Source organism: Pelodiscus sinensis, chromosome 1 (assembly GCF_052426305.1).
Source record: "Pelodiscus sinensis isolate ZL-2025 chromosome 1, ASM5242630v1, whole genome shotgun sequence".
Classification (NCBI taxonomy): Eukaryota; Metazoa; Chordata; order Testudines; family Trionychidae; genus Pelodiscus; species Pelodiscus sinensis.
In genome coordinates, this window is record NC_143052.1 from 62281369 (window position 1) to 62308900 (window position 27532).

Genomic DNA, 27532 nt, shown 5'->3' on the forward strand with positions numbered 1-27532 from the left:
AACTGATACCTGGGAAGCAGCCTCCTGCCCTCAGCCTGGCACCATGCAGGGCTGTTGCTTCCAGCCCTGTGTTGCTTCCAGCCCTGTGCAGGCTGGGAGCAACAACCCTGCATAAGGCTGGAAGCATTCGGGTTGGAGCTTACCAGTTAACTAATTAAACAGGATTTTACATCCCTAATTGACATACATTTTCAGTGATCCTTCCTACAGGTTGCTTCATTTAGAATCTACACAATTCTTAAATGTTTTTCCCACATAGTATCAGGCGCACAAGCAGCTGCTTTGGTGTTTGCAGTAGATCCTTATAGGCCCATGGAAAGCCTTTTAATTACAAACAGCTGGCTGTCAGCTCTTGAGCTACTGGCTTTCTGAATTGCCACTTTCCCATTTTCAGGAAAAAAAACAGATTAGAATGTGTCCAGCCACACTGGGAAATGTTAAGAATTCAGACTACTTTTTCAAATATGGATGTCTAAAGTTAGCCATACATGGGCACCAAAATAATTAGTATATCTTTAAGAGGGTCTGAATTGCACCAGTTGTAGACTAACTTGGCCAACTGTCTGAAGCTTTTTTCCATTCTGGTCATCAGTATGTGAGATTATCTAAATTTAAGATCCTTCAGCTTTTCTTGACTGCATCCAAATATCCTATACTCCTTCCATTACCCCATTACACAAGCACAACATCTTTATGAAAGAAAAATTTTTTAAAGATTTTTTTTTTTTACTATTTTAAGTATTCATTAAATAAATGTTAATGTGGTACAGTACACAGTATTTACCACTGACAGTTTAACTCCAGATTCCAGTAGTAATGAGTTGTTTATCTTGCAGTAGTGCTCGAAGGACTAATCGTGGACCAGGACCAAATTGTAATGGGTGCTGGTCAAAAACAAAAGGAACAGAAAAGCCAGTCCATGCCCCAAGGAGCTGACAATCTAATTAATGACTCTATGCTTTTCTGAACCTGGTGTTCACAAATGGATCCTGTTTCTCATGAGCAGCCATCTTGAGACTTCATCACACTACTTCTCCTTATTACTTACTTACTTTGTATATTTTTTTGGTTATTTCACATTTATATTGAAGTACCACCTAAAAGCCACAGCCAGATCATTCATGGTTTTGCTAAGCACAGTGTAAACATATAATAATCCTTGTTCTCCTTTTGGGAATAGTGGCCAAAGTGACCGTCTATGTGGCTATTGGGCTATTTGCCTAAAATGTTCCTGAAAGGGGAGTAACGACTTATGAAAGGCCTGCTACTGGACAGAGAATTTGAAGCAGATGAGGCAGAAGGAACTGTGAAATGCCTTTCCTCCCATTCTGTCACTGATGCGCAAACAATGGGTAGGGTATGGGAAGAAAGATGCAGCCACAGGACAGCATACCTCAGGAAATGAAATTCTCTGCACATTCTATGGGATGGTTATTTTTATTTTTCATATTCATTAAAGAGTTTAATGATAGAATTTAAATTGGATGGGTATGCAGTAATTTGAGGTTATGGATTGCAAGTAACTTGAAGCTGAGCTTCTGTCGTGAAATATATCTGGGATATATGAAACTGAACTCAATCTTGAATTTGAGAGATTAAGATGGGCAGTATAGTAAAGCTCTATTATCCAGCATATTGGAGGAATGGGGGGTTAATATTTCTGGTTAACAAATATTCTGGCTAACTGACATTTATGCTTTACCCATGGAAAAGCAATTGTCAAAGAATGAAAATACAATACAATGAATTGAGTGTAAAACAGTATATAGGTACCCACCAATCCAGTACTAGTACTGCACTGCGGAGTTATTGGTTTCTTGAAATACTTAGGCATATGCAGGTACAGTTTTCTATACAGTAGGTGATCTTATGACACTACTTATCGCTATGGGCAGTACAGTGTCTTGCAGTGCCTCAGGGCCATCATTATCAATATCAATCACCACTATAGATATAGAAGGTATAGGAGATTGGGCTGAAACTGTAATGACCCAATGACACACCCTGGAAGTAGTTTTTTTGAATAAATCGCTGATTTCAGCTTGCTTACTTGTCGTCTTCCTCTTTGAGTAAAAGTAGAATGCAGATTGTGTAATTGCATAACATGCTGGACAGTATTCTAGTCCTGGTTACTAGATCAAAGATTTGTATTCGGAGATATCAGAAATGCAGTCTAATTGAGCTTTCTGGTTAATTGAGTGCCTGATAACAGAGCTTCTCCTATATTTACTGAGCCATCTAGTTGCTATGCTGGTGACATCCCAATGCTTATATGAATCTCATAAAATAAGTGATGCAAAATTCAGCCCTAAAATGGTATGGTGACATAACAATACTTTGCATCTCACACCATGACTACTTAATTATTTTTAAAAATCCTCTTCTGAGAGACATGTTCAAAGTCAATTTGACAGTCCCAATGAATTGTCGACTGGTTTTCCTGTATCCACTGGTTTGTTTAGTGCTCAAAGAATTCTAGTATATTGCAGAAGCATTCTTTTATAGAAGCTCTTCTGGTTTCTTGTTTTATTCATGTGTATTTTTAATTATAGTTTAAAATTACTTGTATGACACTGGAATAAGTCTACTTTCCAGGTTTACCCTTCACATTTTTTTTTCTGCGGTGGGAGCAGAGTGCAGCATGATAAGGCAATCTTGCCTCCATTCTTCTGGGACAATAGCTGCGTTTAGATTGCATACTGTCTTGGACAGTAGCTGCTTTTATTGAGAGATTGCATATTTGTGTTAGCAATTCAACCACTTCGCTCTTCAATTCAGGGCCTGGAGGCGGGGCAACTGTGTGAGCTTCCTTTGCCCTGCCCCAGCCCTGCGAGGAGCTTGTGGCACCTCACAGGGTAGGAGGAGGCTTCCTGCACTCCCCCACCCCCAGGCCTGGGGGTGAGGGAGCGTGCCAAGCCTCTTCCAGGGCATGGGTGCCTAGTGGAAAGGGGAGGCAAAGGGTGGTCTGGGGGTGGGGTAGCCCCGCCCCTTCCAGGGTTGCCTGGGGCTACAGGCAGTCCCCGGGTTACGTACAAGATAGGGACTGTAGGTTTGTTCTTAAGTTGAATTTGTATGTAAGTCGGAACTGGTACATATTGTAGGGGAAACTCTAGCCAAACATTTCTCCAGAGCTCAGTTTTATTCTCCCACACCTCACTTCCCTCAGTCCTTTATTCTCAAGCTGAGGTGTCTGCTATGCTTTCTTCCCTAAGTCGATGTCCTGGTGATCTGGCTTCCATTATCTTTTTGGATTTTTCATTATGATGGATCAGCTTAGACCAGTCCTCTTTAGCGACCTATTCAGTCTGCTCAGAGAGCTAGGCAACACGCACACGCTGACCCACCTGTGGCTGGGTCTGCACTACAGACCTACGTCTGTAGGTATAACTATGTCACTCTGGGATATGAAAACTATATCAAGCACCATATCAAGGGAAGACCTCCTCCCACAGACATAGCTACTGCTTCTCTGGGAGGTGGATTAATTACACTGAGAGGAGAAGCTGTCCCATTACAGAAGGACCATCTTCAGTAAAATGTTACAGCTATGCTTCAGTAGCACTGTACATGAAGACAAACCCTACATCTCTTAGCCAGTCCTGAGAGCAAACCATCATGTTTTCCTCCCTGGGTAGCAACACAAAATAAATGGGAAACTGAGGTAGATATAGGGTTAATAAAATTACCAAAATTTTTCTACTTTGACACAGTCATATTGCTTAATGCAGCACTACCAAGTGCTTGGATACCATGTTGATAAGATGGCAGAGGGGAGCAGGCTGGAGTTGGGTTGGTCTGCTTCCTGTGGCTCCCACTGCCACTGCTATAAGTGTTAAGACAGGCCCAAGATCTGCTGCTGGCACCAGCATCTCTGGTAATCACCCAGGCCACCCTGAGCCCTACCCAGCCCCCCAAAGTATGGGGCCCAGGATGGCTGCTCCGCGGCGAGAAAAGCCGCTCCGCGTCTCCCTGGTCTGCTGGGGGGGGAGAGGGCGCTAGCTCCGCATCTCCCTGGTCTGCTGGGGGGAAGCGCCCCCCGCGCCGCTGGAGACGGCGACAGTGGTGGAGGCACCCCGCACTAGCTGCGCGCCCCCCTCCCCCAGCAGACCAGGGAGACGCGGAGTGGCTTTTCTCTCCGCGGAGGACGCGGGCGGCGGGACCGCGGCACGTCTCGGCGGTCCCACCGCCCACATCCTCCGCGGCGAGAAAAGCCACTCCGCGTCTCCCTGGTCTGCTGGGGGGTGGGGGGGCGCAGCTAGTGCTGGGTGCCTTCTCCACTGTTGCCGCCTCCGGCGGCACGGGGGGCGCTTCCCCCCAGCAGACCAGGGAGACATGGAGCGGCTTTTCTCGCTGCGCTGGGACTGCCAAGACGCGCCGCGGTCCCCCCACTCCGTCCTCCGCGTTGAGAAAAGCCGCTCCGCGTCTCCCTGGTCTGCTGGGGGACGGGGGGCGGTTCGTAACTAGGGAGCTGACATAAGTAGGATTGATGTAACCCGGGGACTGCCTGTACTTCAAAAAATTTTGAAGTGGTCCCTGGGCAAAAAGTATTGCCCACTCCTGCCCTAATTCCTTGGTTTTCCTATTCCCTCCCTCTATCCCCATCTACTGTATTTTGCTTTCCAAAACTTTCTTTGTTGTTTTGCCCATTGCCCGCATTTGGAGGACAGATAGCCAGAACACAGGAATTTTTCTTTTGTTGTTGTTGTTGGCTACTTCCTTATGTTATCTTTGATAATACCTTTCAAACCATAGTCTTTTTCTGTCATGGCCAACTACACAAAACTTGTGTCAGGTGGCTCTCAAGTCACAAAGTTGCTACCCTTACACTATGTCTGTAGTCTCTCCTCCTGATTATCTACTGTATTGATGACTGATTTATTTAATATTTTATTTTAACTTCAAATTGGTGAGAGGGATCTTACTGTAGTTCCCGTACTAAACAGGACCTGCAAATGCCAAGAGCATCTGCTGAAGTACTAATTGCTAGTCAAAATATTTGTATTGCACACTTCTTTAATCACAGTAGGAAGGATTTAGCTGCCTAAGTTTCTAAACTTTAGCAGCGTACTTGTATTTATGGAATAGTATTATTTTCCAGAAGAGAGCTCCAGTTAAATAACACATGAAGGATTCTTCCATTGCCCCATTCCTGCTAGCTTACAGAGATGAATGCATCTGTTTACTGCAGCTGTTCTTGATGTCCTCACTACCATACAGCAGTCATTTTAGCCCTGCTGGAAATCATAACCATCTATATGCCTCTTTGGAGAGGGATTGTTTTCAGTGTAGGCTTTAACTAATGAGTTATTGCTGGAAGACTGCAGGTGAGCATATTCTGCAGTGTAGAATGCCAAAATGGCAGTTTTAAGTTTGGATCTATTGCTGCTTCCCTTCAAAAAAAATCTTTTGATTTCTAGCAAACTGATTATGTTCATAGAACTGGCAACATGTGTAGAACTGGTGCAAAAATTATGTGGGCAGACACTCACCATTCCTCTTGCATTGGATGGATGGGTAAGGGTTCCCTCCAATCAATCCCTTCCACTCTGATTTTTTTTAATCACCATTAGCAGGAACTTCAGGGGAGCCTTTCCCTCCTTCCTCTGTAACAAGTGAAACTAAATTTAATTGAATGTGGTTCTCAGTCCAATTTAAACTTCCAAATAGTGGGACGCTGAAACAGAGTCTTCCCCGTGACTGAGAAGGATTTATCCTTTCCCACTGCTGTTAGTGGATATTGGGCTATCTCTATACAATTGAGTTCAACTTTGCTTCAGTCTCCCATTGCAGCTAGATGCTTCATTTTGTACCTAAAAAATATATCTTGCACCAGTCAGCGCAGTACATAGAGAAAAATTAGCAATTGTCAAATTGTTAGACTTCATGTTGTAATTTTAGCAGGGGGAAATGGTAGTCTTCAGCATATTAAGATGGTTTTGATTTTTGCTGAAAGAGAGAGATTCATTGATACAATTTCAAGGAAGCATTGGTACAATAATGATGCAGTATCTATGACCACGTGAGTGCTGTCATGTTAAACAAGAGTCTACCTCATAGTCCATCCCTCTTGTGCAGTTGCTCTAGCAACAGGGTCAAAGATTTGTTCTATCTTTACTGAGCTTTAGAAGTAAGGAAGCTGATTAAGATCATTAGGTTTTCATTACTGGTCTCATTATGATAAACTGATACTTGACTTTCTTCCTCTGGTACATACTTGTATTTCATACTATATTCTGAGCATTATAGAATGCATAGAGGTTGCTGTTACTAAATACTACGACTGTAGGTATTCATGTTTACCATTAAGGGCATGTTTTATATTTAAACATGGTCAGTTCACTTTATCAGCTTGATCCAAGCAAATAGAGAATGATTAAAACTTTCTTAGAATTAACAGTGATTTTTTTATGCCTTCCCTGAGCTAAATTTCAGATATTACTTTCTGTTCTATAAAAGACTTCAGAAAATTATGATCATCTGAAGCCTTGAGTTAAATCAAAAGACCATCCTATTATATGGAAGACAACCATTTCCTCTTGTTAAAATTACAACCTTAAACCCCTTTAATCTTTAACAATTAGACTAGACAGTTGCTAATATTTCTCTATGTACTGCACTCGCTGGGTCAAGGTATATTTTCTTAGCTACAAAATGAAGTATCTGCCTCAATGGGAGTTAATTTGGATTTATGCCAGCGTTAACTGAGAGGAAAGGTTGGCTCTATCTTCTTTTCTAATCTGCACTACTATATTTCTTTACAAATGTAGTAGAGGTTCATATAAAATCTTAAAGCCACATTTGATTTTGTTTCCATTTACACTAAATTATAAGAATTGATTTACAGATGTACTAAAATAACTTCTGGTGCAGGGGGAATGGGACAGATGCAGAAGAAGGAACCAACTTGAATGTGTTTAGATAATAAAAGACTGACAGAGAAGGAGTCAAGATTCTAAAGCAGGTGATGGGTTTCTACATGTGATCTTAAAAAAGGAATCTACTGTGATTTTAAAAAAGGAAAGTAGTATACTACCTGCAAATTTTGACTTATTTTGTTTTCCCCATTTACAACTCTGAAAACTTGCTCTTGCTTCTATTGATGATCCAGCAGTGATTAGGCATATGCTGAAAACAGTGTTAATATACAATAGGATTTCCAGGACAAGACTGACACCCTTTATGCCAGGGGTGGCCAACCTGTGGCTCTTGAGCCACATGCAGCTCTTTTCTCACAGAAATGCGGCTCTCAGGGTTACAGCTCATTCGGAGCCGCATGCCAGCATTGTGCACACGCTCCAGTTCCTGGAGGGAGAAGTGCATGGCTGTGGTGGTGGCAGCTCCGGTGAAACCCAGGCATTGGGTTAGAATGGGAGGGACCTGGGGGTGCCTGGCTCTGGGGGAGGGGGAGGGCATTGGGTTAGAGTGGGGGGTTTTGGAAGGGGGCTGGGGCTGGGGGGAGGAGGGAAGGCATTAGGTTGGGGGAGGAGCTGGGGGTGCCTGGCTCTGGGGGAGGGATGTGTGACTCTTTGCACTACTATCCACAGCTCTTTTGGCTCTTCGTGTCTAACTGGTTGGCCACCCCTGCTTTATGCTAATGGAAATGCCCATCTGCACTTTACTAGCAAGTTCATAACGATGACCCCAAGATGTGTCCGTTTTTATAAGTTGTGCCATCAGTTCAGTGGCTGGTTATACATCACCTCATTAGAGGTGTGAGACTGAATCTGCCAGCTCTTGTTTCTATGTTCTCCATCTTTTTTTTTTTACCAGCTCCCAATGCTTCTCACTCTGTGGGCTCCTAGGGGTGTACTGGTAAAAGTAGAGGACGGGGATGGGGCAGTCCACCCCTGGCTTCCACAGGGCTATGCCCTTCACAGTGCTAAATAGGTAGCTGCAAAACTGCACAGCTTACAGGGGACTTACATATCCTGTGAGTGCTGAAATTCCACAGTTGCCCCTCCCACCCCAAAAAAACCCCACCTTGTCTCAATGTACTGTTGACGGGATTTTCCCCTCCCCTCTCCCTTCTTGTTCTTTTATACATTTGAAGGTTCCCCCCTTTTTTCTCCACTCTTTCTCTCTACTAATCTGAGGAAGAGGATTTTGTTTACAAAAGTGTGTGTGTGTGTGTGTGTGTGTGTGTGTCTCTCTCTAAGGTGCTGCGTGTGTGTGTGTGTGTGTGTGTGTGAGAGAGAGAGTGTCTCTAAGGTGCTGTGTGTGTGTGTGTGTGTGTGTGTGTGTGTGTGTGTGTGTGTGTGTGTGTGTGTGTGTGTGTGTGTGTGTGTGTTAGTCTCTAAGGTGCTGCAGGACTACTCACTTTTCTAACAGGCCTTTCTGGACAAGGAATCCTTAACACCGTTCCTTACTGTTTTGAGCTGTGGCACTTCTGTGTAAACTGAAGCAATAGAATGTGCTCCCTCGTGCCTTTCAGGGGTAGAAGTGTGTGCTGCCAGGCAGGGACCAAAGGATGAAGTCTGCTGTTATCAAATTTAAGGAAGGATGTTGTGCCACTGCTTAATTGCTGGCACAGATTAACAGCTTCTGCAGAAGAGTTGGAGCTCAAAATGTTATGCAGGCAGCTTGCCTGCCAAACTATGGCCACTTGGCACTGATGTTGTGGCAGAACAGTCCAATCAAGTTGCAGGCAAAATGCCATCCACCAAGATGGCTCTGACTGGAGGCAGCCAGGTGACCATCAGCTATGGATCTGAATAGCAGGTTTCTTGTCCAACAACAGCAGCTTCTGCAGTTATATATACTATATAATTGTGAGGTTGCAAGACCCCTCCTTGGTTAAGAGGATGAATTGTTGATAATCCAGTTTGGTTGGTTGGTTGGTTGGTTTATTTAAAACTAAAGAAAATATATTTTGGTTGTGTAGAAATAGCTTTAGTTTGCACAAGAAACAGCTATTAATTCTTTGTTTGTGACCTGGATGTTGATTTTTAAAATGATCCAGGAGTCCTCGCTTTTGTCATTATAGTAATTTGTAAACTAAAATTTCTACTAATGGGCATACAAGGACTCCCCCACCTTTTGTAATTGTTTGAATGAATTTATTTTAGTGTTAAGAAATAAGTAGACACAGAGATTTCAACAGAAGCTTCAGTGTCCTTGACTTTTAGCTTGCTGCTCAAGTCTTTCAGGTGGACTGAATTAAACCTTGCACTCTAGCCAATTACCATTGAATAAGTTGCAAAGAACCATTTTCTTCTGAAGAGGCAGAAAATTCTGTGTCTGCCAAATAAAATACAGTGAAGGAATTAGAAAGGAAATGTAGCCTAGTTCAAAAATTGCCTATGGGACAAATGCAGAGATGGTATGTAAGATGGGGAAATTTCACTTTGGCAAATAAGTGAATTTAAGTTTCAGTTGGTAAAAGGGCATGTTGTGAGGAAGTGTTTGGAGAAGCAGATGAAGGGGACTAGTATATCAACTAAGGCCCTATCCAATAAAAACTTTAAGATGGTATGAAGTCACAGTATTTGTGAGTAAAATTTAATCACATAACATTTTTCAGGATCTGGCTTTAGACTCCTCAGAATAATTTGTCTCGTGATTACAATTTTTACTAATCTATTGTAGAAAGGGCTCATTTCTAGCAGAGTATTTACATTTATTGTTTTGGTAACCCTGTATATGAGCAACAGTAAATAAAATGTCTTGTGGGCCCCACAGACCCAGATGGGCTGCATGTGTCCCGTGAGCTACAGGTTGCCCACTGCTGCCCTATATCATCTAATGAGCTGATCCTAAGCCCGGGAGATATGAGGAAGTAATGCTTGGCCTAGCTAGTGATAATGCAGGACATTGAATTGATGAAGCTGCCTGTCTGAGCTTACAAAGGAGTGGAGGCTGCATCTGTACTGATGCAGGCAATGCTGGCACCAAGTAGCCCATTGGTTTTAGCAAACTCAGGGTATTGCCAGTCTTGTGCTTAGGACCTAGGAATTTTTTAAAATTTTATCTTCAGAGAAGCAGAATTGCAAGATAAGCAATTTTCTGTCATCTGTTTTAAATATGAATGTGTTTTAGTCAACAGATAATATCTAGGCTGAAATAATTAAATAACTCTTTTTCTAGGTAAACAGGATCTGGAATGTAAATCAATAATAAGACCATACATTCAAGAAAGGCTGAGGAGGGATGGTAGCCGCGTCGGAGCTGTATTTTAATATTCCAGGAATACAAGCACTGTCACAGAGACATTTTTTGTTGAGGCACATAGATCTGTTTTTCTGAGCTTTCTCTTGTGGGAGAGAGAATGTGAAACTGAGATGGATATGTTGTGCAACTCCATTCTCTGATGTTACTGTTCCCTGTAAGCTATTTACTTGGGTGGCTTCCCAGGAGAGATTCAGGTGCCACCTAGCTGATTAGCAGAGAGCCCACAGCTGTCCATAGATGGCAGCATGTGTTTCTGTTGGTGGTGCACATCTGCACATGCCTTGGTGCACATAACATTTATTCTGCACATGGAAAAAATTGGGAATATTGGCGCTCTCCTGCAAAAACCTATACCTGTGAGCACCCATCCGTATTCTCAAGTAGTCCTATTAGGCTACTTGTATGTGTGACTGTTAGCCAGATTGTGCCCTAGCCCTGTCATATTTTTACTCAGTTAATTATATTAATACATCTGTGTAATTATATTAATACATTTAGTATTTTACCTATTACTTAAAAATGTAACTCTCTCAGACAAGATTGAGACTGCATGTGGGACTGTCTCTGCTGCAGCTGCTTTTTGGGAAAACAGTCAGGATTGTTGCCATTTTGGCACTTACCATGAGCACTAAATTAACAAACAACAAAGAATATAAGAGCTTTTGGGCTAATAGAAAAGTTAGATTCATTAGCAGAGAGAGTGGTGATGATAGAATTCTATATTTTTTAAATATTAGTTATTTCACATGCAAAGTGTGTCTAGTTCTTTACCCATTGAAGTTAAAGTGAGCTTTCCATTGCCTTCTGAGGGTATCTGATGGGTTCTTAAATGCCGGTGTGTATGAAACTTGGGTTGTCAGATTTCATTCTTTACTGAAGTATTGCTATCTTAATCATTCTGTATCCCATAGCAGTGTATGATTTTATACTGCAAACATTTTAAGCAGAGGTCTATCTATACCACAGAGTTATTGTGTAATGGTTTGTATTACTGTGGTGTTCTGTAGTTATGAGATACTACAAATCATGCCAAGTCATATTAGTAGCTCAAGTCAGCTCTGTAGTGCAGTTTCTACTGTTCTGTTTTTACATAAGGCAGTGAAATATGGGGTATGGGTAAGTTTAACTTATAAATATTACTTGCCTGCTGTGGTTGAGTATGTTACCCATTCATTGTCTGATTGAGACTGTGGCATGAGTGAGAGGTAGAAACGGAAAATTCAGCCAGGGGACACTGAGGAGTAGTCAAAAGAAATGTCTGAGAGATGTCAAGGAGCCCAACATTTCACCTTATATCTATGCCCTTTATCTCCGTATGCACGTCTACACTGCAGGAAAGTCTTAAAATTAGTCTGAGGCAGGCTTCCCTAATGTAGATGTGCTATCTCGATTTAGAGCCTCAGGAGACCCTGAGGAAGAATAATTTAAAATGACCCTGGTGAGGGGCTATTTCAAAATAGCAGAAGTGGAGCATCTGCATGTGCTTTATTTCAAAATAGCTATGTCAGAATAAGTGTTATTCCTCATAGAATGAGGTTTACAGATTGTGGAATAAGCCATCCGTTATTTTGAAATTATTGCAAAATAACAGAATGGCTGTGTAGACGTTCGCATTGTTGTTTCAAAATAATGCTAGTTATCTCAAAATAACAAAGCAATGTAGACGCACCCAGTGAAAATAAGTGTAATGAAAAATGAGTAGCAATAGTATTTTCTCATGTCTTCCCATGCTAGCATTTCCTGAGATTAGGAAAAATCCATGATCCAATTCAAAAACTATGCTTAAGGAAGGAGAAAATCTTTGCAAGGTAAAACCATGTTAAGACCCATTTTAATGCAATGCAGTAGGGATCAGGATAAAACTGCTGGGATGTAGATCTGATTATAATGTAATTGCAGTGGAAGAAAGGGAAATATTTAGAGCCCTACCAAATTCATGGTCCATTTAAGTCAATGTCATGGTCATAGAATTTTTAAAATTGTAATTTTTATTATTTCAGCTATTTAAATTTGAAATGTTATGATATTGTAATGATAGGGATCTTAACCCAAAAAGGAGAGTGTGTGGCGGGGAGAGTTGCAAGATTATTGTAGGAGGTGACTGTGGTACTGTTGTTTTTCCTTCTGATAGCAGCACAACCTTGAGAGCCTAGCAACTGGAGAATGGTGGCTGCTGGCTGGGAGCCCAGCTCTGAAGGCACAGCTGCCACCAGCAGCAGCACAGAAGTAAGGCTGTATTGTCGCCCTTACTTCTGTGCTGCCACTGGTGGGGCGTTGCCAACAGCCACTCCTCTCCAGTCATCATCCTGAAATAAACTTATGATCCACTACAGGCAGTCCCCGAGTTACGAACAGGGCTTTTCTCGCCCCGGAGGACGGGAGCGGCGGGACGCCCAGATGTGCCGCGGTCCGCCGCCCCCATCCTCCGGGGTGAGAAAAGCTGCTCCCCGTCTCCCTGGTCTGCAGGGAGACGGGGAGCAAAGCCTTGGAGCACGCCCGCAGCGGGACAGCCCAGGCGCGCTCCAAGACTTTGATCCCTGTCTCCCTGGTCTGCGAGACCAGCAGACCAGGGAGATGAGTAGCAAAGCCTCGGAGCATGCCAGCAGTGGGACAGCCGCTGCGCGCCTGGACTGTCCCGCTGCTCGTGTGCCCTGCGGCTTTGCTCCGCGTCTCCCAGGTCAGCAGACCAGGGAGACGGAGCAAAGCCGTGGAGGACTTGGGCGGTCCTGCCACCCCTGTCTCCCTGGTCTGCTGGGGGGGTGCAGCTAGTGCCCCCCCAGAAGACCAGGCTTCTCTTGCCTACCCCTGGGGTAGAGCAGCTGGGGGCTTCCGGGTTGGTCCCGCAGCGCCGCTCTGGACCAACCCGGCAGCACCCCAGCTGCTCTGCCCCAGGCGTCCTGATTCAGCCGCTGCTGGTCAGTTTCAGCAGCGGCTGAATCAGGACGCCTGGGGCAGAGCATCTGGGGTGCTGCTGGGTTGCTCCAGTAGCGCCGAGGAGCGGTGCTACTGGAGCAACCCAGCAGCACCCCAGCTGCTCTGCCCCAGGCGTCCCCAAGTCAGCCGCTGCTGAAACTGACCAGCGGCTGACTACAGGAAGCCCGAGGCAGAGTTGCTCTGCCCCAGGCTTCCTGGAATCAGCCGCTGATCAGTTTCAGCAGCAGCTGACTTGGGGACGCCTGGGGTTCTTAAGTTGAACCTGTATGTAAGTCAGAACTGGCGTCCAGATTCAGCCGCTGTTGAAACTGATCAGTTTCAGCAGCGGCTGACGCCAGTTCCGACTTACATACAGATTCAACTTAAGAACAAACCTACAGTCCCTATCTTGTACGTAACCCGGGGACTGCCTGTACTTGCAGAATTTTCTGGAAAAGCTGTGTCCCCTTTTGGGGGTTTGGAACCAGAGTGGTCAAGCATTTCCCCCCTATCTGCTCCCCTAAGTTCCCTGTAAGTTATGTATGTGGTTGGGGCAGCAATTCAGCTAGCCCCCCTCCCCCCACTGCTCAACTGCTCCTTCCCTCTGCCTTGGAGCTGCTGCCTGGAGCCTGCTGCTTGGTGTGCATGGAGGGAGGGGAAAGGGGTATTGATGTTAGGATGTCCCACCTCCCCTCCCTCTTTGAATTCCCCACTCAACCCCATCTCAACAAAGCAGGATATCACAGCTACTGTGTTGTGTCTGGATTTCCTGGTCTACTTAAGGGTCATGTACTTGAAGTGGGGCTCTGCATACTTAAAGGGGCTTTGCATCTCTCTGTATGCCTCTCTCTCAAATACACACACTGTATGCATCTGTTTCTCAGTCACACAGTGTGTGCATCTTTGTCTCACACACATACACACTCCTTGGCACTGTGGAACTGTGTATGCACCATCCGAAGGAGAGAGCGGTGCGCTCCAGCAGGATAGCGTGGGTTCATCAACTGGCCAAATAGCCACATGGCTAGTGGATAGCAAGAAGGATACCACGGCCCTAGAGTGTGAGGCTACATTAATGTGTTAACCCTCAAAGTAGGGATGTGACAGTGTGTGTATCTAAACAGTTAATCAATGAGCCTGAGCTCATGGGTTAACCTTCATGGACACACTTCAGGCCACTGGAAGGAAGAAGTGCTGCCTGGTAAAATTCACTCACCACCAAACCTTAGCTGCTTCTAGGGGTCTGACAGAATTGCTGGGCCCCTGGACAATGTGAGAGAGGGTGGCTCCATATTCTCAGAAAGTGTGTGGTTGAAGCAGCTAGCCCTCAGCTCCACCCAGAGTGCTTCCTCCCCCAGCAAGTCCTCAGAGTAAAAAAGTAATAGAATCTGCAATTTCTTAGACAAACAACCAGCTTCAATAATCTGCATCCTACCCATGTCTGCAACCTTGAGCCTGTGCTTCTTTTAAAGATGATTCTCTGTTTTAAAATCATTAAAAGCTTTAAGGAAATACTTTCCACTAGAAATTTAGTCAGTTTCAAAAGGTTAGGTTAAAATATATTCCGATACTGCTCCTACTCCCAATGATCATTGCCATTTTTGTAGATTTTATACTCATGTTTTCCTATTTCTTAAATGTTTTTCTATTCCATGTCACTGTGGGAGAAGACCCCTTAAGGAGTGGTGAGATCCACTGACCTACAGTATAATTAGGATGTAATTATTTTAAAAACAAATTCTACTTGAAATTGCTAGTGATATCTCTATTAGAGTGACTATTTACGTGGGTCTGTCTAAGGAGTTGGATTTAGTCCATCAAAATACTTCTCTGAAAACTAAAATGTCAGGTTTAGCAGTGGAGTCATATTATGGTTTGCATAAGAAATTGTGTTCGGAACATTTCCATTAGCACCAGGATCTATTCTTGGGTTTTTCTTTTCTATTTTTGTTGTTAACCTTCCATCTCCAGTGTTTTCTCCTAAGTACATATGTATGCCATTAATATAGTATTGTCTTACAGTAGCTCATCCTTGCTGGAGGCATAATTCTTTTCCAGTGACTTGAGTTGAAGTGAAATAAAAACCAAACACATGATTTTTTGGTTCACCTCCCAAACTATAGAAACAGCTGGTCTCATTAATGATTAACACAGTAGCTTGTGGCTCAAAGTAGATTTGGAAAGAGCTTTGGGACATCTCCCTCTTCAGTTAACTACTGGCTTAATAATTTTATATTTATATTTATAACACCTCACTTTAGCATACATTTTTAAATTCTAAATCAAGTATTTTTTCAGATTAAATTTCTGCCTTTATTCATCTAAGACCAATATGGATGCAAATCATAGATACTGTAAGACTTTGTGACATTGTTATTTTAGTAGTGGTTTACAGCACCCAATAGCACAGGTACAGTGTTGGTTTTATGATGCTCTTCTATTACAAATATTTTACATGGGTCTATAGTGCATTTAATATTTTCTAAAGTCAGTTTATCAACTAAATGGTCACATAATTAGGAAACAGCTCAATTCCTTTTAACAGTCAAGAGATTCTTGCTTCTTTTTTTTTTTTTTTTTAAACTTCAATAGATGTTGACTCAAGCTGATCACCTTGTTACATTAATAGTTTTCAGCATTGTTAACATTCCTATATGGTTACAAAATTATTTTTCTTTACACTATGCTATGATCATTTTTTTATTTGAATGACACAGTGACAAAAAAGATATAAATTTTATGAATGTAAATAGAATTTCTGCTCTAGGATTTTCCTATTACATTAATGTCTTGCAAAAGAAACAGAAGGATTGTTTTTGAATAGGTATTCCCATAATTAAAGAACAAAATATTTTTATACTGCAGAATTATAAACACTAAATAAACATTATCAGATGCTATTTTCATATGCCAATGGTGGCTACAAATCTTAAAGGAAAGCCGCTCCTTTCTGTTGCCATTCTGGATGAATATTATAGGGAGGTGTTTGGGTTTTAATTTGATTTTCTTTAACTGTATCATGATTTCAAGAATCTATGCTAATCTGTGAAGCATTTTGGCTTTCAGAAATACCTGTTTGTTCTGCCATCCTAGCTAGATTAGCATATCTGTGATACAAGTAATTTCCCCCATATTAAGAATAACAAACAGATATGAAAACTCACAGGTGTGGTGATTATTGGTGACCACTCTTGTGTTGAAAGTAGAAGATAACTGTGTGTGGATATTATTGGTAGGTTATTTACATGATATAACATATATATGTATACAAGTTTGTATTTTTTCTTCTCACTTGCATGTTTTATTAAGAGTGTGCAGCAAATATTATTTTTGTGCTTTTCCCCCCCGCCCCTTTCCTGTTTTCATTTACTTGAGTGGTTTATGTTTCCTTTAGAGATTCGAGCTCAACTGATAGAGCAGCAGAAATGTCTGGAGCAGCAAACTGAAATGAGGGTGCAACTTCTTCAGGACCTGCAGGATTTTTTCCGCAAGAAAGCAGAAATAGAGACGGAATATTCTCGCAATCTAGAAAAATTAGCAGAAAGGTTCATGGCAAAAACAAGAAGTACAAAGGACCATCAACAGTACAAGTAAGAGAGTTTCTCATACTCAAACTCAATTGACTTTCTAGTGTTGGAAGTGGTTTAGGTTATATAATTTGTCAAAAGTTCAAATACTTTATTATGAGTCCTCTCCCTGGCACTTTGTTTCTGTTAACTTGTGGTACTGTCAAGTTTGTGGCTATTCATTGAGTATGATGACAGAGTGTTTCAGTCTTTTCAAATTTAAGTTGCACATGTAATATTATGTGAAAAGGAATTGTTGGGGAAACAATGTGATGCACACCTCTGGATATGCAAAGCTATATATGCTGATTGTTGTAACAGATTTTTCAGAATTTGACAAGCCCATAATAAATGCTGATCAGCCTTCCAAGAGATGCCCGGAAAAGGTTAAAAAAAAAGAGGCGGGGGGAGTAGGAGAGGGAAGCTTGCGATGTTGCTTATGTTGTTGCATATGGGTTTTGCTGCCAATTGATTGCTGCTATCCTTAACAACAAGGATATATTTCATACATGGATAAAGGTTGTATATGTATGTGCATGGAGTGTTGTAACTTTTTGTGCACTGCAGAAGTGGTCAGATAATATTTATCAAGTAATATATTCAGTATATTTTGGAAAATATTTTAAATTTTGTTGAAATAAAATAGGCTATTTGCCTAGTTTACAGAGCTGGTTGAATAATTCATGAATATATTTGACTAATTTATGTGTGTGTGTGTATATAAAACAAAATTAGCTCATTCAAACCATTTCACAATGAATCCAAATACCAGTGAATTATTAACATAAGAGCCAATGGCTGGACGCAGAAGATAGATCAGACTAAAATTTAGAGCAAATTTTTAACATTTCGAAACAAGACCTGAAGCTACTTGTCAAGGGATGTGGTAGAATTTCAAAGGGCTTGTCTTCATTACTGAACTGTATTGGAACCCCTGTGATTGATAGAAAAACGTTTGTTGAGCAGGACTGGTGAAGATGTGATAAGGCAGTGGAAGAGCACTCACCCATCAGAGGCCACCTTTCTAATGGCTGGTAACTGGACCCCTGAGGTCCTTCCCCATCTCTTCCCCTAAGGCCCCATCCCTGCTACTCTTCTTCTGAAGGCTCTGCCCTCTCCCATCCCACTCTGCTTCTTCCCTCCAATCCCTGCCTCCATTGCATTTGCCTCTCCACTCTGCCTCTGTTGCTGGGTTGTCTCAAAGAGTTTCCCTATAAGTAGGAGGTGGCCCCAGCTGAGCATGAGCTGGCAATAAACCAGTGCCACCCCCTGCCCTGCAAAATCTGGACTTTTGGTTCAGATGTCATTTAGGGTTGCCAGGTGTCCTTTTCAACCAGAATTTCCAGTCGAAAACCAAGCACTTGGTAACCCTAAATGTCACCTGTACACAGAAGCCAAAAATCGACTGACTGGGTAAAACCTAGATGGGTGACAACCCTACCACACTAGGACTTTTGTCAGCATAGGAATGTTCTGCTAGGGATGTGATTTTTTTTTCTTGACATTCTTAACCAACATAAATATGCAATCAAAACTTGTAGACCAGGTTTCATTTCTAGCACTCATGGTTGCAGAAGACAACTTTATACTAAATGCTCTAACATCAAAAGGCAAATAAAAAGAATCTTTTAAAAAATGTTTCAAAATAGTTCCATGCCTTTTCAGGATTGTGATTTTCCATTCATGGGGGCTGGTATTTGGTCTTTAAATCAGGATTGTATGTCTTCCTAAAAGAAATGCTGTAGCTCAATCAGAAATTATGATCTTGACAAAGGAATTACATGGTAAGGTTCTATGAGCTGTGTTATTATCTGCATGATAGTGGTTACTTCTGGCTTTAAAATATATGAACTAGCAGGATATTTTTATACTATCTATTTGAAGATCTTTGTAAGTGAGTTTAATTTAGTTCACCTACCTTGTCAAATATAAGAGAGGTTTTTGTGTATTCTTTGGCAAGTCAGATCTAAATCCTTCACAGAGGGCCACTGATTTTTGCAATTCCACCTTCTGCTGGTGTTTTTAAGTGAATATGTATGAAAATGAATGATATAATTAGTACGATAGTCCTGGTAGTAATACTGTAATAAATTGATTTACTTTACATTGTCCCCATAACTTCACTGTGCCACCAATTTTTGTAGTACCAAAAATAACTTTGTTGTGTAAATGATCAAGGAGGAAATGCAGGTTTTTACAGCTGGGTAGTACTAATTGAGGCTCTTGTATAGAGAAGGGGATATAATTTCATTCTTTTCTGGTGTTTGGCATCACTAAAATTAAAAGTTCAGGGATGTTTGAATTCATGATTTCCTCCTCCAGCACCCTTGACAGCAACCTGAATTTTAAATTGTTCTCTGTGGTTTTCTAGTTAACACTGCCGAGATGAATAGGGCAGTTCATTGCACTCATAGCTATTATTCTTTACTGTATGCAGATTTGGCACAGAAACCACTTTATTGGTTACATTTGATTCATGTCAGGAAAGTTTTCTTTAACTAAAATTGGTCTGGACTGAATATTCTATATTCAGATGAAATCCTGATGCCACCAAAATAAATGGCAACATTTCCATTGAAGGTGAATGGAGCCAGGGTTTCATGCATATGTTTTAAGGCTAGGGACCACAATAATAATCTAGTAAGAGCTCCATCATAACACAGGCCATATGATTTCAGTGCAGTAGTAATTCCTGCATCAAGCCCAGAAGCTCAGAACACCTGGGTGAGTTCATACTGTGATATTCCCATCAGGCCTGCGTGCCTAATGGCTGGCTTTAGAAAAACGTCTCCTCTTGATTTAGCAGTTATCAGTGATGGAGAATCTACTATGGCCCTTGATAAATTATCCCAGTGGTTAATTACTATCGCTGTTAAGAATGTGCCTCTTATTTTTAATCTGAATTTCTCTAATTTCTACTTCCAGCCACTGGATCGTGTTACGCCTTTTTCTGCTAATTTGAAGAGCCCATTATTAAATGTTTGTTCCCCATGTAGATACTTGCAGATTGTAATTAAGTTACACCTAGCCGTCTCTTTGTTAAACTACAGTCCATCCTTGCTATAAGTCCAAGGTATGTTCCAAAAAACTTGGACTTCTAGCAAAACAACTTAAAATGGGGAATGTTTTTCCTGCAGGTCACTTCCATTTGCACTTTTTTTTTGGGAACAACTTTAACGGCAGGGAATGGGAGGACTTATAACCCACCAGGCCCTACAAGCGTCAATGATGTGTGGGATGGATGTATATCAGGGTGACTTATAGCAGGGACATCCTGTACATAGATACAGTCAATGAGCTTTGAGTCTAAGGCAGATTTTCTAATCCTTTAATCAGACTCATGGCTCATCTCTGAACCCTCTCCAATTGATTAATACTATTCTTGAACTGCGGGCACCAGACTAGATATAGTATCCAGCAGCTATCACCCTAGTGCCAAATAAAGAAGTAAACCTATCTGCTCCTACGTGAGAGTTTCCTGTTTCTGCATCTCGGGATCACGTTTGTCAGACTGGGTCCTCATGTTCAGCTGATTGTCTACTCCAAAATCTTTTTCAAACTCACTGCTTCCCAGGATAGAGTACCTGACTTATAAATGTGGCTTATTCTGACTTCTTCTATTTTTCTCTTGTGATGCTCCATTCCCATTCTGCCTAGAGACTCCACCTCTACTCCATCCTTTTCCCCAAGTCCCGAGCCTTGTTCCACCTCTTCCCTCTCCCCCAAGAATACCACCTCCTTTCTGCTCCCCCTTCTCCTCCAAATCCTTCCCCCAGCTGATTGACGGTGCCACATATTCGCTATGGCTAGTGGGTGCTGAGGTTACGCTAACCTCCGAACACCCATGTAGTCAGTGCCTATGCATTTAGCCATATTAAAATATGCATTGTTTGTTTGTACCCAGTTTACCATCAAATCCAGATTGCTCTGAATCAGTTACTTGTCCTCTTTGCTAATTATCACTCACCCATTTTTGTGTCTTCTTCAAACTAGATAATCTAATCATAGAATCATAGAACTGGAAGGGACCTCAAGAAGTCATCAAGTCCAGTCTTCTGGACTCATGGTGGGACTAAGCATCATTTAGGTCATCCATAACAGGTGTTAACCTGCTCTTAAAAATCTCCAATGATGGAGATTCCACAACCTCTCTAGGCAATTTATTCCAGTGTTTAACCACCCTGACAGTTAGGAAGTTTTTCCTAATGTTCAAATAAACCCTCCCCCTTTCTACAATTCAAACCCATTGCTTCTTGTCCTATCATTAGAGGTTAAGGAGAATAATTTTTCACCCTCTTCCTTGTAACAACCTTTTAGGATATATCAAAGTCCACTATAAAAAGACTGGTGATAAGATTTTTTTTAACCAATACGTTGTATTAGATGTTAATGCACATACACACACAAAAAAAATAAACAAACAAAAACCTTGAAATGTCAATATTGTGGTTTTTAGATCATTTAGTAAATAATAACTGAACTAACTTAATTGGTATATTTTGGGTTTTTAATAAAAAGTTTGATAAATTACATGTGATTTAAATACTCAGAATGGGATGGGGATAGAAACGGACTGAAATGGAATCTCAGAGATGCTGAACTATTGAAAAACAGCATTATCCTACCTACTTTGGGTCAAGTTTTTGATATTTGCAGATTGGTCGTAATGATACGAATTCTTGTACTTTTTTCTATTTGTACCTCATAGAGTTTGAAAATATGCCTTAAAATACTATCTAAAGCTTGACTAACCATATGTACTTCAGGAATAGATGACTGACTATTCAGAAAACAATGTGTAGGTACAAATTCTGAATTTGCTTTATTCAGAAGAGTAACCCTGTTCACTTCTATGGGATTACTTGCAAAGATAAAAGGAGCAGGGCTTGACTTCTAACATTTATCCTGGCAGATGCATTCTTTCTTTATGAAGATCAGTTGTTCTTTAAATTAAACTTAAATTGTTGGGTTCATGTTTATGTATATCTGATGGAGGATGGGTGTGGCAGGGAGATATTTCAGATATTTTAATTATGTAACACATATATGTATACACTCTTTAGGAAAGACCAGAATCTCTTATCTCCTGTGAATTGTTGGTACTTACTCCTAAACCAAGTGAGAAGAGAAAGCAAAGACCATGCAACTTTGAGCGATATCTATCTCAACAACGTTATCATGCGCTTCATGCAGATAAGTGAGGATTCTACCAGAATGTTCAAAAAGGTAATATATATCATGTTGAATTTCAGTTACCATTGAAAGGGAAGTGTCTAACAGGTAGCATTTTATGGGAAGAGTCAGCAGCATAGTGACATAGACATTAATAATTTTTTTCGTGGCATTTTTCACTGCAGATGTATTGGGGAATATATTATGTGATAGTGATCTCGAGAACTGTAGTTGTAAATTCAGGAATTGAGGAAGATGCCCTATTCCTTGTTCCATAGTGTAGTCAGGCAGGAAGGAGAAAACAGTTCAGCATAGAAGGGACAGAAGAGTATTGAGTTATTTGCAGAAATGCTGTATGGCTATAGTTGTTCTTTATGTAGAGACACAGCTGTGGATTCCACTTAGGTATGGCAACTCACCTAACAGCTGTGCCCAATTCACCAGAGCCAGAGAATTTTGCATAGCAGTACTCCTTTTTTTTTTTTTTTTTTTTTTTTCTTAGAGAAGTAGCGCTTGTGTCTTGTGACCATAGTTCCCTCCCTTGGCTATATGAAGCAGCACCACTCCAATCCCTCTCATTTCCTTCTTGCGACCAATGGCTGGAGTTGGAGCTCTGTGTGGTTTTCACCCCACAATCTCTCTATTTCCTGATGACTTCTTTAGTTGCATATAGTTAATTAGTGCCTTTGGTATCCCATTGGTGTTAGTTTAAGTATTTCCCTGACAGTGCTCTCACCATGGTGCTTACTGTGCTTACTGTGTATAAGGGCCCTCTTCAGTACCAGAAACTTTGTCAGCTCCCCTGCTCTTGTTCCTGTGATGGCAGTTGCTGCCCTCCACTTTGGACCATCTGTTATCTCGGCACTGTTGCTGATGTCATGGTTAACACCACTTCCAGCACTGGAAATGATAGTGTCATCAGGGCCATTTTCACCATCTTTGCCAATTTCCTTTCCATTCTGGGTAGTGGAGGGGTCTGACCAGTTGCTCAGACCCTCAGGGCTGACTTCTCCTTCATACCTTGAAACCTGGGACTCTTCAGTGTTCAGGTTGGCATCTTCCTCCTCTTTCTCTCCATTGCCTGACCTGCATCAGGGGCTGTTCATGGAGCACCGTGGGTACAGGAGTGGCTCTTATTGAGACAGGAGTTCCTTGCCTGCACCTACTGGCCATCAATGCCCTACCCGTGGTCTCTGTGGAATCTATCAGAAGTTCCTCCATTGCAGAGGTCCCACTCCTCAGTCAGACTCAAAAGTGAGATCACTGGCCAGCTGCTGATGATGGTGACTGTCAATCTACCAGAAGCCTAGACATGGATGAACCTCTTGAGTCATCCCACCTAAGCCTGCCTGTCCTGAAACAGGATCAAGCATTGGCAGAGTTTAGCTGCTTCTTTCTCATGCGAAAACAATTTTATGGAGCCTGCTTTTCTTTTTCTTCAGTATCGAAGGATTTCAGAGTGTACCAAAACCTTTTGAGGCACGTGGCTGCTATCTTGGGTATTCCAAGTTCCTGGAGGAGAACACCCATAAATTGTTGGATGTCCTGCATCTGAATGCCCTGGAAGAGGGTGTCCTCACTATTATATACTCCTACGGCCAGCTAAAATGCTCTGGAATATGCGAGCTTTGGTACTGCCTACATGCAAATCCCGGGGGAAGAATATACCCCCATTTCACTGCAGGGATTTGAGGGGTTTTACTCCTATCCAGACCCAAATTCCTTGCTCGTAACTGCGATGAAAAATAGAGCCTGCATTTCAGGACAGATTTAAGTCCACTCCCAATAATAAGAACTCTAAATGAATGGACTTCATGGGTAAGAGGATTCACATTACCTCCTTGCAGATGCAGATAGACAACCAGAAGGCACTGCTATCCAAATACAACTTTGTCAATTGGGTGATTGTCTAAGGTTGCAGTTTTTCTGATTTTCTCATGCTGTCAGTTCAGCTTCCCATATCCTTTCCTCTTCATCTCAACATACTCACACAGATGCCTGCTCACACCTTGTATCCCATGCTCAGCTCTCTGCATCTCATGATGTGGCTGCTTCATTGCTGCATGAGGAGGAAGTACAATGTTTGGAGGCTGCTCAACAAGTCCTGCTAAATAGTAGAAAGCCATCTACCAGAATGGACTGTTTGATAAAATGGAAGCCATTTTTATTATAGTTTTTGGCCCCCGGAATTCAACTGATGCTGGTTTCCGTTCAGGACATCTTGGAATATTTTTTGCATCCTCAGTTGTTGGGTCTGTGTGTAACTAATTGAGAGTACAAATGGCAGTGACCTCAGCATTTCGACTCTCCATTCAGGGAATATCAATCTTCTCTAATGCTGTGGTAACAAGACTCTTAAAAGGGCTTCTTTATCTCTATCCTCTGGTTTGACAGCTAGCTCCTTTGTGTGACCTTAACACTGCCTTATAGCTTTATTTGGACCTCCATTCAAGTCTTTGGCATCTAGTCCCTTTCTGCTTTTTGTCACAAGACTGTTTTCCTGGTAGTAATAACAGCCTCAAGGAGAGTCTCTGTGAGTTGCAGGCTCTGATGACACAGCTTCGTTGCACACAGCTCTCCAAAGACAAAGTGACTGTGACATTCTATGCCTTGGGAGAGCGCTGTATAATCCCCACAGTCCTCATTATACATTATACAGAATTATGATAGTGCATATAAAGCATGCCATATGAGGTATCGGGGGAAAGATTATGATCTGGTGAAAGTCATTGTATCTAAATATGTGTATCATTCATTCACGTGAGTCTCTAGCTCCCTAGAGGCAACAACAAGGAAAATAACCAATGCCCAGGTGGGTGTCGAACAACCATCAACAGCCATTGTCCAGCAATGGAATTATAATGCAACAATTCACTGGTACAAGGCCACTTCAGGGGGATTTCTTAACCTTGCCTAGTGACTCCTCAGTGCCCGTCAGACATGCTTGCACTTGAGTTCTCCAAGTACATGGAATAAGGGTATGAAACAGAACACAGTGACCACGTGCTTCGCCACACCTATGCTATAACTAGCAACAAGAATACTTAGAAGCCTGAACACTCCAACAGATAGTGACATCTGTGTACTATGAATGGTAATATCTAGTGGGGTGAGAAAAACTGCTTAATCTGTTGCCCAGTCTAATAGGGTTCAGAATTTAGACTGTGTGATAATATTTAATTTTTCTTTTGGTAACTATGATTTTTGCCTATCCCTTATAGTCACTTAAAATCTATATTTTCAGTAAGATACACTGCTCAAAAAAGAACAAATTTAATACAATACTTTTCTGCGATACAAGGCTGAGAGCTGGGGGAATTTGACTCGTACTTCTCTGTGTGATTCAGGAGTGGCTTTGGGAGCATTCATATCCTCTAGCTGGATGTAGGGTGCCACATGCAGTAGTGCTGAATGAGAACAGCACCTGGAGGGGTTTGCTGCCTGTCACTAACAAACCACTATGAGAGCAAGCCCACACTGTATAGTTAAGGGGGCATAATGGTCCTACAGTCCCAAGATGCACCTCAGGGATCCCTCCCAACTGACTTTGACTGCACTCTACATTTTTGTCTAAAGTGGTTTCTCACTTTCATTTAAACCAGCGGCTATATTTCCCTGTGTTCTTTTCTAAGCCACATTCATCTCTGGAAGAGCAGCTTCTTCATACACTGAGAGTATGTCTAGACTACATGGCTCCGTCAACGGAGCCATGTAGATTAGGTTTCTAGACATAGGAAAATGAAGCGACGATTTAAATAATCGCCGCTTCATTTACATCAAAAGGGCCACTGCGCTGTGCCGATCAGCTGTTTGGCGGCACAGCGTGGTAGTCTGGATGCTCCGTGGTCGACAAGGAAACCCTTGTCGACCACCCCGTTATGCCTCGTGGAATGAGGTTTACCACAGGAGTTATTTAAATCGCCACTTCATTTTCCTGTGTCTAGAAACTTAATCTACATGGCTCCAACAAAGGAGCCATGTAGTCTACACATACCCTGAATGGCAGGCAATATCTAGCCTCCTCTCTGGACAGGAATAAACTGTTTTGTGCTCTACATCATGGCCTGTTTCCATCAAATACAGATCATATGAAGGGACAAGCAGTATCTTCACAGATTATCTATGAATGGATAACATTTTCTAATAAGACTGCACATGACATAGCTTTGGCTACACCTCCACAGTGAGAACAACTTTATCCTATGGGAGTGAAACCAACATCAATAGCATTTCTCAGTGATGTCTCAATAGTAGACACTTGCAGGGCTGCTATGTGGTCAGCCATACGTTTATAAACCATTGTGCCATAATTGGATCTTCCAGGGTGAACACAAGTTCTGATAGGGTGATATGGAAATCCTTGCTTAGGTACATTCCAAGCCCTGCTTTCTGAGGGAGAGGGTGGATATTGTTTTTAAGTCACCCAAGTAGAATACATATCTGTATCTACCCAAAGAAGAAGGAGAAACAGCATTGGAGTCTCTGGGCATTTGGAGTGAGGGAACTGAGGCGGGGCGGGGGGGGGGGAGAGAAATGGGTGGCACCACCTTGTAAAAAAAACATGCTGCCCCTCTAAAATTCTCAAACTCTGTTGTTCTGGACTCTCATAATGTTAGTGAAATACATGTCTGTATCACATCTCAGAGAACCCCAGTTACAGAAAGTAACTGTTTCCTCTCTACCATGAGAGAATCTCTGATTCAAGTAGAAGGGTCTTGAATTCCAAGCATTAGTCTTGAGATCAGTTTGTCACAAAAGTGATGTCTGGAGATGGGGAAGTAGCCACATGCTGCGCTCTCCCAGAAGATTTACTCCTGATACTAAATTTTGTATGACATGGTTATTGGGATTTCAGTAACACTTTTCTTTGTGAAAGTTTTACAGATACTTGGTTTAAAAGGTTAATAGCTTTATCGGATACAGATACTGCAGCTTCCTCTCTGGATAAGCATGGACTGTATGGCAGCCTCCGTTTGTTTGTGAGTGAAGTATTTCACCATTGCCAATGTAGAGTTCTATACTAAACTAAAATGTAAATCCATGATTATTAGTTATCCCTGTGTGATTCTGCAGGTGTCAATCCTGTTACAAAAATTAGTTCCAAAAGAATTAAGATTCAAGATGGAATAAACACTGACTGAATTATGGTGTTTCTTGATGGTATTCAGGATACGTGATTCCTGGTTCCAGAATGAGCTTCCATTTGACACACTGTGGAAGATTCCTATTCTATTGGACAAATGGAAACTGTAAATGGGAATGGGTGTAGCTGGACCAAAGAACTACTTGGAGAATGTAGAAGAAGCATGAGGGCAAAGGGGGATGAAAACTTTCATGTGAGAAAGTGATGCGCAATAAAACCTGTGCTACAAATAAAACTAAACTAAAATTAATTTTTTCTCTCCTCCAATATCTTGATTGCAGAATGTTCTGTCAAGTGCATACATCTGTTATATACAAGCTACTGTTTTGCTAATATGGAAGAGTTACAGCTCTTTGATCAACTAATCAGGAAAGAATTTTGAACCCATTCCAGCAAATGATATATATGCTTATCTCTCACTGTCAGTGGGAATGCCATGAGTAGAAGGTCCCCTTGTAACATACAAAGGTCAATCAATTCAAAGAATTAACACTGAAATTTCATAAGAGGAAATTCTTGTTTGAGGGATTGCTCATGTCCATTCCCCACAGATGTGTGCACACAGCACACA

At 41.8% G+C, this 27532-nt stretch overlaps 1 protein-coding gene across 2 annotated transcripts in view; it reads left to right on the plus strand.

The window, feature by feature from the left end:
- SRGAP1 (SLIT-ROBO Rho GTPase activating protein 1) overlaps window positions 1–27532 on the plus strand; it is a 222882-nt gene that overhangs the window by 93586 nt on the left and 101764 nt on the right. For both annotated transcript variants that reach the window (XM_006130209.4, XM_089779664.1), the window contains exons 2-3: window positions 16475–16670; window positions 21710–21872. In XM_006130209.4, the coding sequence (XP_006130271.3) occupies window positions 16475–16670; window positions 21710–21872 (359 nt within the window). The remainder of the gene's footprint in view (window positions 1–16474; window positions 16671–21709; window positions 21873–27532) is intronic.